Source organism: Phalaenopsis equestris, unplaced genomic scaffold (genome assembly GCF_001263595.1).
Source record: "Phalaenopsis equestris unplaced genomic scaffold, ASM126359v1 Scaffold000468, whole genome shotgun sequence".
NCBI lineage: Eukaryota > Viridiplantae > Streptophyta > Magnoliopsida > Asparagales > Orchidaceae > Phalaenopsis > Phalaenopsis equestris.
Window position 1 is genome coordinate 1239773 of NW_018164909.1, and position 12829 is coordinate 1252601.

The following is a 12829-nucleotide window of genomic DNA, read 5'->3' on the forward strand; positions in this document are numbered from 1 at the left end:
ACAAGTTTGAGTTGTAAGAGGGAAAAAAGGAGCTTTGTGTGACAGGAAGCAAACCAAGTTTTTTAAGGTATGGATAGACTTATTTTGATCAATGAAATTTAATATATATATATATTTGAAATCAAAAAGTACTTGAATAAAAGAATCTTCATTAAGGAGATCTAGGCGTGAATCACTGTACAAAAAAATATATGAGTTAATTAAAGTTACATGTTAGTTTATTAAATTTAGAATTAATATTTATTAAAAAAATATTAAATAATAACAACGTTTAGGACCGAAGAACAGTTACTCCAAAAACATTTAGAGTTAGAGATCGTGAAAAGTTGCATCAAAGGTAAATGACTCGAGGTGAGTGATTATATTTTTAAATTATAATAATATTTCTCACGTTTAAATAAATTTTTGCTAACAATTTTTCAATTTTTTGTAGTATATGAATGAAATTAAATCATAAATAATTCTTCATATCATTAGTCATGAAGTATGTATGTTAAATACTCCTGTCTTAATAGTTGTATAATAGTTTATTTTAGAAAGATATCAGATTATTGCATCACTGCTATATTCTAACAAAGATGTATATGTTAGCTTATTATCACCCCATATATATATATATATTTATATTAAAGAGAAGGGTACAGATAGGTTGTATGAGTGGACCCAAATAGACACCCAACCCATACAGTACAAGACACACAAAAAGAAAAAGAAAAAAATTAAAAACCCAAAAGTAGATGGTAGATAAAAGATCAACCAAGTCAACCCAATTTAGTTTTGTCTCTACCTCTAGTTCTCGGAAATGAACCAGCTAACAGATTGGTGAGGTGTGTATCATTGCCCGAAGCAACCAGAATATCATCCATTAGATTCCTTAGCTCAAGTAGATCTCCATTCTTCTTCTTCCTCCTGGAAGTGTACACCTATCATTCCTCATCCGAAGATTGTTGCTCATTCAGATGAGGTGGTAGTGTTGCAGTAGAAAGATTGCCAACAGTTGTGCTAACAAGTGTGTGAGGTAAGACTTGTCACCTCTACCCCTGATACTTCCTGAAGGTGGGGAGCTGCAAAGTTCTCCTGATTATCAGTCGGCGTAGGTAGGAGTTCATTATTGTTTTCAATAGGGTTTGAAAGTGTAGGTTGCTCAGCAGGGACATCCAGCTTCTCATCGATCGCAGAAACAGTGTTTTCAGGGGGAGGGTCCACTGGGGCAATAGAATCAGACACCAAATCTTGTAATGTGATAGTTCTCTCCAGATAAAACAGATATATCCTTAGATCCATCCTTATTCACTTGATCTTTAGATTTCAAATTAGGATGAAACTTATGACATTTATCAAGTGTATGCCCAAACATCTTACAATGAGAACAGTAAGGCGGTCTATCCTCCATGAACGATTTGTTGCCAATATCCATTATGAGTTGTGCCCAACTAGACTTCAGTAACACATCAAGCAAAGTAATCTCTTTCCACAAGTATTCTGGTCACAAAAGGTCTGGTAAGATTGAAATTGGGTAGATCTAGCTTCATAGAATCCCCAAGTATGACACCAATAGAGTAAATAACCTAATGATGAAAAAAGTGCAGCTAGAGACCAAGTAGACTAAACCATACTAGTACAGTTGGAGGTTCATGATTGGGTCAAAATCATGAGACTTGAGTAGCTTCATAATTTTACCAGCGATGTTAAGATATTTTCTGGAGAAAATTTGGGTGTAGTCTTCAGGCATGGTTAACTGAATCAATATGTCTCTCATCCATGGGCTTCATTTTCCACTTTCCTGTTAATTTGAAGTCATCAAAACTTTTCCTGATAATTTTCATAGGTGGGTGTCCCCACTGAAATTTCCCAATAAGAACAAATTTGAATTTGTCAGTCAGCGTTGAAATTTCTGACGTGGAGAAAAAAAGTGATGTCTTTCTACTTTTTCTTCTTGCATTCTTAATAAAGGGGCAGTTACTTGTACCATCACGATGCTTCTTATAACTTGAAGAGAAGACAAACATCGTCTCCACCTGAGAATTATCCACCACGTGGGCAAATAAGGTTTTACCAAGTTCAACCAAAGAAGAATGAAGCTCCATCACAACAAAGAGAAGCCCTGCAAGTCAGGCAGAGGGCAAAAAAACGAGCCGAAGAGTTCGGGGCGAAGCTGCGCAGAAGACAGGAACCGCAGATGAAATACGCAGAAAAGAGGGAAAAGAAGACGAAATCGCAGCTCGGCTGACACGAAACCGCAGCTCGATCGACGCAAAAAAAAAACCCGCAGAAGCAAGAGCAGATCGTCATCGTCGTCATTTATATCACCATATATATATATATATATATATATATATATATATATCGATCGATATTACATAATTGCTTTACCTTTAGAATTTTAGTAAATTTGCATATATAAGTTTATTGCGAGACCTATAAAGTTAGGAAGATTACATTTATTCATCTGTAGAAAAAGGTAAAATGTTTCATAAGAAAAAGAAATATACATTGAATGAAAGAATGAAGTAGTGCATAAATAAATGATTGTATGTGCATGGTAAGAGAAGTTCACTCCCTTTATGGTACCGATAGGGTACGCCAGTTTACCTGCACGCGTAGATATTATACCACAACACTAGACAGTTATGATGTTTAGAACACTAATCGCTGTGTCGACGAAAGAATATCGTCCAGGGGTGAATAAACACCTTTCCACCTCAAATATTTGTGTAAATTTGATCAGAAACCGCTGCGTTAATGGAATAATATTACTCAGGGATATGCTAGGTTATGTTTTGTTGGTGCGCCTAAGATAAATGTGAATGTTAATAACATGAAATAAAAGTACAACTAAAATTAATGCATATCGAAATTAAAGTTATTTTCATTGAATAAATGTTATGAAAACATGTATTAGATTATTATGAGATCTATAAAGTGAATTAGGGAAGACTAATATGCATATTACTTTCTTTCCCTTGTATTATTTTAAATAACTCATTATGTTATTTTAATATACTCTCGGGTTTAAATTTTTAAATAAAATGAATACTATATGAGCTAATATGTACAAAAGGCGAGAACAGCAACCGAAAGGTAAAACCTTACTTGCTAATTAAATTCTTTTTTTAGTGACTCTTTCATGAATATTTAACTATTAAATTGTTGCTCATTGAAATGGAATAATAGAAAATTTAATTCCACCCCTTGGTTTATTTCAAGCGTCAAGCCTGGACGTGACAAAAAATTGTTGTTTTCTGCCTCTAATTCACTGTGCAACCGTCGTTCCTGCCGGATTTTAGCCAAAATCATTCCTCCTACTTTTCTTACCTGTTCTACAACTTATAAACCCCTTTCTTGTGTTCTCTCACACCTTCTAGGGGCCCAAGAATAGTGTCACAAATGGTACAAGTAGTTCCCCCATAAATAGTCATTCATATATATAACTTTGAAGAATACATATCCTAAAAGCAGCATAAGAAGAGAGAAAAAATAAAATTGTATTTCAATATTCAATGCTCATATCAAAGGACCAAAGATAAGGCTACACAAAACCTTCAAGATCAGGGCAAAAACATGTTTTTAATATATCCAGTATGAATTCCAGCAATTGAACTTTCTTCCTCAAACTAAAAAGAGAAAAAAAAATCTGAAAATAGTAAGCAGCTGAAGGTAATGGCCACCTAAAAAGGGGAAATTACATACAGACCGCCGAGAACTTGCTATTTACAAATCAAACACCTTCTTTCATCCATTTTTCAATTTTTCACTCAAATATCAAAATTCATGGTAAAACCCCATCCCGTATATTTCATTTTTATCAATTTCTCAATATTTTGATCGTGGCATGCAAAAATACATCCGTTCGGTAGTTAAAAAAAAAATCACTTGGGTGGTTTATTCGTAAATATTAATGTTTCGGGGTGGCCTGTATGCAATTATCCCTAATAATAAACAGGGAAGGCAGTGAAACAGTAGCAATCGACAGAAATAGGAAAGCGGTGCAGAAAACTAGCAAAAAAGGCAAAATAATAATCTAGCGAGGGAAAAAAAAAACTAGTAACCCGGCCAGAACAGGTGGTGACCACAACACCAATAGAGAAAAAGTAGGAACAAAAAGTAGAAACGTGTGAGCCGAAGTGACATTATGTAACTCTGTCAATGCATAATGGCAAGTGGAATGAAGAGTAGTTAGCAATTCACACTGATAGTAATTCTAAACTCCATAGGTGCTGATTGGAATTCAAGGTATTGAGTAAATACCATGCATAAACAAGTTGCCTAACAGACCATCAAACAAAAAAATAAATAAATAAACATAAACCTTTCATATTGAAGCTAACATTGTGGCATGTTTTTGCACTTCAAATAAACTAGGAAACAAAAATAAAGAATCAATGCACATGAATTGGATTCGCAATAAATACAAAACTTCTAATTTGCATTAAAATACATATCACCTTGTAGTATCCCTTCATGATTTGTGGCCCTCTTACTTTGACAATGCCTTTAGAACCATCCGGAAGAGATCTACCAGTTGTCAAATCTACGATCATGATTTCAGTAAAGTTAAGTGGATGCCCAACGGTTCCAAGGACCTTCAAAACCCAAAAAGAGAAATGTTAAGCAAAAAATGTTCTTTTAGGCAAAAATGCCAGAGAAACAATAAATGCTGAGAAAGTATATAGAACTCAAGGTATTACAAGGATGAAATGTATTAAAACTATGCCTCAAATTGTTCAGTATCGGAAACATCAGCTCAAAAAAATAATCAAGAAACAAAATGACTGCCTCTTGGCATTTAAACCATTTTTGTTTTTTTGTTGAGGCTTCAATAACATAATAACTTTAAATTTAGTAAAAAATTTCATCAAAAGAAAAAAAAAACCTAGATCATTGTTGCCAAAATAATTCTTTTACTTCTAGAAATCAAGAATGAATTTGTATAATCATTGTTAACCATTTTTTGCCTAGATATATCTAATACTATGTTAACCTAGAAATGTTGCATAAGCGATTCATTAAAAAATCTCAATTTCTCTAGCCTTTCCATAAATTAGAAAATATGTCATTTTGACTTGACTAGAAACTTATAATGACGATTTATATATATTTTCCACAAGCACTTAATGATGTAAGGCATAACCTCAATGGCATCTCTATTTTTTCATTTCTAAGCTCTCCTTTGTTTTCTTTTGTAAATAGATCCTTCCTACCAATGATAGTTTTTTTAGCCTTCGGAATGGTAAGTGCACCTTTTTATAGTGGCTTTCAAGAAAGTGTGCCTTTTGCATTAATAAAATAAAAATATTACAAAAATATGCATCTAAGCATATACAATATGGTCTAAGTCATCAATAAGCAAACTCAAAAGTGAGTGATCACAATCTGATGATTTTCAAACAACAGAGTTGAACAAATCATACATGGCATAGAAATGAACTGTTGTCTTGTTCCCTATCACGACCCGACCTGGTGCTTGAAAATAACCAAGGTGGAAAGAGACTGTCTGATAGTGGTAATTAAAACTTTTCTATATTCATTTAATAAAAACATTTAACAAGTGAAAGAGCCACTAAAAAATTAAAGCAATATAATTAAATTTTACCTCATTTCTGATTATCTCCGTCGTCTATGAATATTTTCTCAGATATCGCTTATCTTTTAATAAATTAATTAAACCTAAAAAATTAGTTAAAACAACAGCAAGCTAAACAAAACTAATGAATAATTATTGATAAATTTTAGTAATTCAATGAAAAATGAGACAATATGCATGCCAATTAAACTGAATAAAAATATAAGAGCATTTGGTGGTTTGTACTATCTAACATGATCATTCAAGGTGATTTTAAACATTCACTATGTGTCTTGCTATATCGTTTATATATCAATATCCTTTTTAATATGTATACAATCATCACAGGAGCACCGTCTAAAAATTGGATCATTTAAGGTTTTTCAATCTCAATATTTTTTTCATTTATGTGCACAGGTATCTTAGCGTTCCCCCGCTAGTACCATAAAGGGATACTCCATTATAGTCAACATGCACATGTAAGCAAGCAGAATAGTAAATCTCATTCTTATTTTCTTTTCATACAATTCAATAACCTAAACCGTGCATTTAAATAGCATACAAATATCATCGACATTCCCTCAATATGATCAAAATGAAGTGAAGAGCGAGGACAATCTATCTAAGAATGTTATAGAGCAAATCACACTTAGGAGAACATATTAATACAATTAAAAATTATAGGTACTCACATTGCTTTACGACGATTTTTGTTTGTTTTTAATTTTTGAGATCACTTTTACAATAGAATGCCTATCACCAATTATAAAGTATTATTTAATTAAGTTATCACATTAATTTTATATCCTAATTTGACATAAATTTATGATTTAATTAAAGAATTATAATTTATCTTATTATAAAATTGACAGTTATGTATTTCAAAGTAAAGCAACTCTTAATTGGAGTTGTACCTCAATCAATTCCTCGAATCTACTGATTCGCTTACACTTCTCCCATAGGTGCATAAACAAACACAAAGTCTTCCTTGCTAATCTTCCCAACCAAAATTAACATAATTTAATATTAGCATTATCTTAGAATTAAATATTTATTCAATATAAATTAGATGTATAATTGAAATTTACCTCAATTCCCTTTATTGCAAAGTGAACAATTCCTTTAACCAATCATTTATTGTTCTCAATTCTTCCATTCTGCTTTTACAATTTTGATTTTAAAAACAAAATTCATATTAACTCTTTAAATGAAATTCAATTAACATAATTAAAAATCTAAATATCCTTAAACCCTAACTTCTCATTTTAAATGCTTGGTTCGGCTTCTCCTTCGCACGTTGGCATTTCCTCTCTTCTTTCCTCTGCTTGATGTTTTTCTTCTTCTTTCTTGTTCGGTTCGATTAACGCACACAGAGCTGCTCCCTAATTCTTCCTCCGCTCACGAGAGCACGAACAAAGCCTGGTTTTGACTTCCCCACATTGTCGCCCATGTTGCTCGATGACGGCTCATTCTTCTATCTCGCATGCTCGGCTTTGCTCCTAATCTTGACTTTTCGAACACGCAAGCTAGGGCTGGAAGCAACACCCCCTTTCTTCATCCTCCTATGCCTCAAGTCGCGAGCATGACGATATCGCCTCGAGAACTAGAGTTCAGTCTGACCCATACAAACATGCATACATTCATAAACATTTCTTATATTGCATGTATGAATCAAAACAATTGAATCCCTGTAGACAATTAATATCATAAGAACAGTCATATATATCATAGCATGATCATAGCATAACAATATCACATGTATTGTAGGAAAAATTCAGCTTGCATTCATATATTCAATGAAGGTATTAATCCACAATATGCAAAAATCGGTGTCAGACAAGAAATCACATGAGAACCTATAGAATATTATTTTTTTTATGTTCGCAGAATATTATTTCACCTGACTAAACGATGTAGTCCTACAACGAGTTTCTTCACGCTCGCCTCAAGATCACCGCTCGTAAAAAAAACCTAAAATTCATAATCATCATAGGATTTCATGAAACTCCAACTCAAATCGTGATTTAACCGAAAACATGACTCATTTGTCAAAATATACCTCAAACGGACTTCTCGACATAACCCAACATTTCTTTGATTCGCCTAAATTTATCTCCTCTTTCTTAGCACCACGGTCCTCCCTCCCTTCACTGATTTTGAGCTAAAACACTTATAGAAGCCCGCAAACCAAGTTTGACGCTTCCGACACAGGTTCTACGCATGCTACGGCGAGCAAAAATGAAGAAGTGCACAATATTATGGCAAACGTAAGAAAAAATGTGATGAAGAAAATGAAGAAGTGCACAAAATCGAGGCAAACGTCAGAATGCCAAAACAACTCAAATAACATGAAAGATTGATTTGTATCTTCTGATACCTCTCTGGAGCCTCGAATCACACTCTATAACACTTGGCGGTTCGCTACAGTCGCGTGACTACAGTGTTGCGATCGCTAGAGCTTTAGGTATGGGAAACCGAGTATAAAAAGGGGGATATGGGAGGAAAAAACGACAATTTATCTCGCCCCTCCTTTTCGCACAGTGGAATAATCAAATTAGACCGACGCAAGCTCAAATAAATGCGGTAAGTTCGGCTGGTTATAGTAGAAGTGGGATTATGGAGAAGATTAGTATTAATTAAGAGTTGAATTAGGTTAATAAACATATAACATCAGAATTTCATATCTCCCAATCCAAACAAATTATATATAGTGTTTCATTTCAAATTGATCGATTTCATGCATAAAATTTTATAAAAACTAATTCAGTGAAATTTGGGATACTTTTAAATTTGTTGAATTTTATCTGATTCATAAATTTTTGGGAGTTACAATTTATCTCCTTGGTGGCATGGCTCGAGTTTAGAGTTAGGAGGAGAAAGAGGGTGTAAAAATTGATTTTGGGTTGTTGATTTTAAAAATCAGCAAGAAGTTAAGGTTAGGTTAAAGTTTGGCTATGATTTTGAGGAATAGAAAATAATTTTTTTTTGGTGAGGGTAAGGAGGGTGCTAGGAAACTCTAGGATAAGAGTAAAGTTAAGCTCTCTGATACCAATTGATACCGGAGTTAACCCAAACCACAGTAGAAATGCAAATATTATTGTTGATATTCAATAGTGTTATAAACAAAGACATTTGACAATAGGAAAATTACAACATAAACATAAAAGAGAACTTTGGGCGAGAACAAAGAATGGTGGGCTAGTGTCGAGGTAGTGGGATTGGGGTTTGTAGTTGCGGGAGAAGGGTTGGAAATTGGATGTTGCGAGTTGAGAGATGTTGAACAAGTAGACGGCAGCAACAGAGGGATGTCTGAGGAGAGGCGACAACAATGGAAGGAGCAAGAGGTGGGTGGTTGTGAATAGTAAGGGCAGCGTGGTTGGAAGATGACAGCAACCTAGAAGTGTAGGAGGGCAGTGACAAAACTGTAGGAGTAGCGTAGGAAGAGGGATGACAGAGGAGAAATTGTAGAAAACGGTCTGAAAGGGCTGTCTAGCTGCTGCAACGGGGAGGGAGGATGGCAAAAATGGTGGAAGCTAGGTGACAGGGGGCTGCTAGGTGGCGAGGATGGGTGGCGGAAAGGTGTAGGGGTTGCATGAACAGTACAAGCACTATTCTGGCAATAGCAAAGGGAAGGTTGCGGAGGATGGGAAAGTCAAGGATAAACACCGCTTCAAAGCATGAAACAACCAGAGCACCACTCATCCTCAGATACAGCCCTAAGAAGAAAAAGAGGGGACACTGACGGCTGTCTTGACAGAAAATTTAGCTAAAACTAAACCCTAAAATAGAAAAAAAAAGACATTCATAATTGGGGATAAGTAGAAAGGGAAAATCTCTCCCTTTGGGCAGCAACCCGAACCCAAGTAGGGTTCAGCCAACCCCCTTAAGTCCCTCCTAAACCGGTTTAGCCGGTTAAGCTCTCCAGCCCCAGCATCAGTAATATAGTTGAGCTATTTGGTCAAACCACTCAATCAGAGAGATTTTGTCATAACAATATTTGTGAAGCCATATGACGAAACAACGTGAAGCTAGAACTCGAGTCACATGCTTAATAGCATGGGTTGATTTAAGAGTGAGCAAAATAATATATGACATGATATTCATTCTTTATGAGCATAAGCTTATCTTAAATTTAAAACCCTTAACAAATCGTTGCAAATAAGAGATAGTTTTTGCTCTTTATTTTTTAAATAATAAATTTCATTTGAATATTTTTTCCTCTTTATAAATTTCCAAGAAATTTTCACATCTTTAAAAGTTGATATCATTTTAAAAGTAAAATTCCTTTCAATTGAGATCTCTATCAACATAGCTATTGGGGATTTGGATAACATTGAATTTTATCAACTTTGTCTTGATTATAAAAAATCAGGTTTATACCTTATATTAATTGAGTATATATTTGAATACTTCTTTTAAGCTCAATTTTGAAAATAAAGCTCTCCAATTGAGATTCTCTTTCAATGTATCCATCATCGGGGTGTTGGTTGATTTGTTTCAATTATTTTGGACTGTCAACTTTGCATGCCCATTTGTAAAGAATCAAATCGATAATTAACTAATAGTTTTATTTTAATTAATGTGCACTTATCTCGGTGCACATATACAACACATTCACGAATTTTGGTGTGTTTAAAGGATATATGGTTACATTTATTTTAAAACATTTTAATATTCATATCATGACATGTTCATATATCATGCAAATAATTCAAATTTTATCATTTACACTATTTTTTATATACTTGCATGAATTTCAAGGTAATATATCTGGGTTGGAGAATGCCTCAAAAATGCATGCAAGACTTGAAATCATCTAAATTTGATTGACTATAAAAATAATTTATCACTAAAATACATGCAACACCGCATTTTGATAATTTCAAAAATAACCATTTGTCCGCTTACATGTATTGCAGTTCCGTTAACAAATTGGAGATAAATAAGAATCTTTTGGATACAAGAAGGATTCACTTTTTTGTCTTTATTTATTTATCATCTATTGCGATGGGACTGACATGATTTCAAGTCTACCCTCATAAATAAAAGTAAGGTGTTGCTCCTTTCCCACAATTTCAAATAGATTGAAAGCATATGTAGTGTCACTTAATGATTTGCTAAGGGGTTAAACAAATATTAGATAAGCCATGCTGACAATGATAATTCTAGTAGATGTAATGTGCAGATGCTGATTGGGTCGAAGAAAAAATCATGCCCAGCTTCTGCACATGACGACCAAGCACCTGTCTAGCAACCCAATGCCAATGTGGGCGACCCAGTGCCCAACAACACTCCAGAAATATAGCATAGGTAAGTCTAATGCCCAAGAGGGGTGTAGTTGTGCTTAAATCATTCTTGAAACAAAGATCCTAGAAAAGTGGCACCCATGAGGGGCATAACCGTGTCTGGATAGTTCTATGGACCCAAGCACCTGGAGACTCGATGCTCGAGGCTGGCGCTCGGACACTAGAAACTGTTTCGAGTAGCTTAATCATTTAAGTCTTCGATGTGAAATTTGGGCAAGGAGGTATGTGTGGTGTGCAATCGCTAGCAATAGAACAAGCAATGCGTGAAGAAGACAAAGCGAGTTCTATAAGTGGATTTCAGTGATAATGTGTGAAAGTGAGAGGAGCGTTTGTGAGTTCTAAGAAATAGAATGGTTTGAGTGTGTTGTAATCTGTACAATTTATGCTCATGTCACAGTTAATTTCTTGTTGTGGTGTGGCACCATATTCTTTCCTAATCTTGTATTTTTCCACGTTAAATTTTGTTGTGTTACATATTTTTCAAGAATTACTTGTTTGTGTACTTTTGTTGAAGTATTTTGTTTCGGATCTCTCAAATCAGTGTTCCGCATTTTACTTAACATCCCCCAACAAGTAATATCATAGTGAAATTTTCTGAAGATCTTCAATTCGAGTGTGAGCAATGGTCAGTGAAACAAGATAGAGTGCAAAAAAGTTTAATGGCACCAACTTCACATTCTAAGAAATGCAAATTGAAGATTTCTTTGTATGTCACTTGACGGAATCATCAAAAGGTTATAATCGAAGACTTTGAAAGAGTGGGAAGTGCTCGATCGAATAGCTTTAGATTTGATCCTTCTCTCACTTTCCTCATATGTTAAATTCATTATTGTAAATGATAAAATTACGATAGATCTCATGGCTCCACTAACAAGGATGCATAAAAAGTGATTGGCTTCAAATAAAATTTTTCTGATAAAGAGATTGTTCAAATGAAGATGATAGATGACAGTTTGATAGCTAAACATTTGAATTATTTCAACACTGTGACAGACTAGTTGTGTTGTGCGAGCATCAAGTTTGATGACGCGATCAGGGCACTGTCACTTTTATCTTCATTAACAGTTAATTAGGATTGGATCAATCACTGAGGTGAATAACTCTTCAGGTGACATGAAGTTAAAATTTGATAAGATTGTGAGGTTAGTGCTGAATGAAGACATCTACAAGAACGTGAGCAATGAAAATTCAAATTATGTATTGAATGTTGAAAACTGAGAAAGAAATCTAGATAGGAATACAGGCAGGGAAAGATTCAAGTCTAGAAGAAAAATATCAAAGTCAGTGAGTGGAAATAACAAAGGTGAATTCTGAAACTGCGGGAAAAAAGATCACTTCAAGAAGTACTGTAAAGCTTCAAAAAAAGCTAGCGGTAGAGGTTCAGATCAGAAGCCCTCTACAAAGTTTCCGCAAATGAAATCAAAGTGACTCTATTTTTATCCTTAGATAGCACTGAATCTTGGATAGTAAATTCAGGAGCCTCTTTTCATGTGTGTGTCGGTCAACTTTTTTTCGATTAGATTTATTTGAAAAAATATGATATATGAAAATAATTTTTTGAGATTTAATTTAAATATAAAAGATATATAGTTTGGGTTTTGAAAGCAGTATGTTTTAATTTTTGAAAAATGAGACCAAATGGATCTCATTAGTCTGATAGTTTGCAAAATCGTGCCTGATACCGCAAATACTACACCTTCCCGAGAGATAAGTGTAGACCTCAGCGATAGACCCAATCCTGCAAACTATGAGATTTGTGACATCCGTTTGGTCTGCGAACCTTTTATATATGACCGACAAATTCCCCTATTTAATACAAAGATTAAATAGGGTTTATTTTACCTGGGTTCCAAGTTCCCTATAGAGGCAAGCCCCTATAGTTAATTACATCCCAAATGACGGGAGTCACTTGAGAAAACTCTCGATAATGATCAATGGTTCTAGTCTTCAAGAATTCAAG

At 34.3% G+C, this 12829-nt stretch overlaps 1 protein-coding gene across 1 annotated transcript in view; it reads right to left on the bottom strand.

Annotated features, from left to right (window-relative positions):
- Positions 1 to 1002: 1002 nt before the first annotated feature.
- The window catches only part of LOC110027919 (long-chain-fatty-acid--[acyl-carrier-protein] ligase AEE15, chloroplastic-like), a 131990-nt gene continuing 120163 nt past the window's right edge, over positions 1003 to 12829 (bottom strand). The window contains exons 13-16 of the mRNA XM_020729565.1: positions 4446 to 4583; positions 2440 to 2449; positions 1964 to 2104; positions 1003 to 1205 (exon numbers count right to left, since the gene is read on the bottom strand). Of these exons, the coding sequence (XP_020585224.1) occupies positions 1003 to 1205; positions 1964 to 2104; positions 2440 to 2449; positions 4446 to 4583 (492 nt within the window). The remainder of the gene's footprint in view (positions 1206 to 1963; positions 2105 to 2439; positions 2450 to 4445; positions 4584 to 12829) is intronic.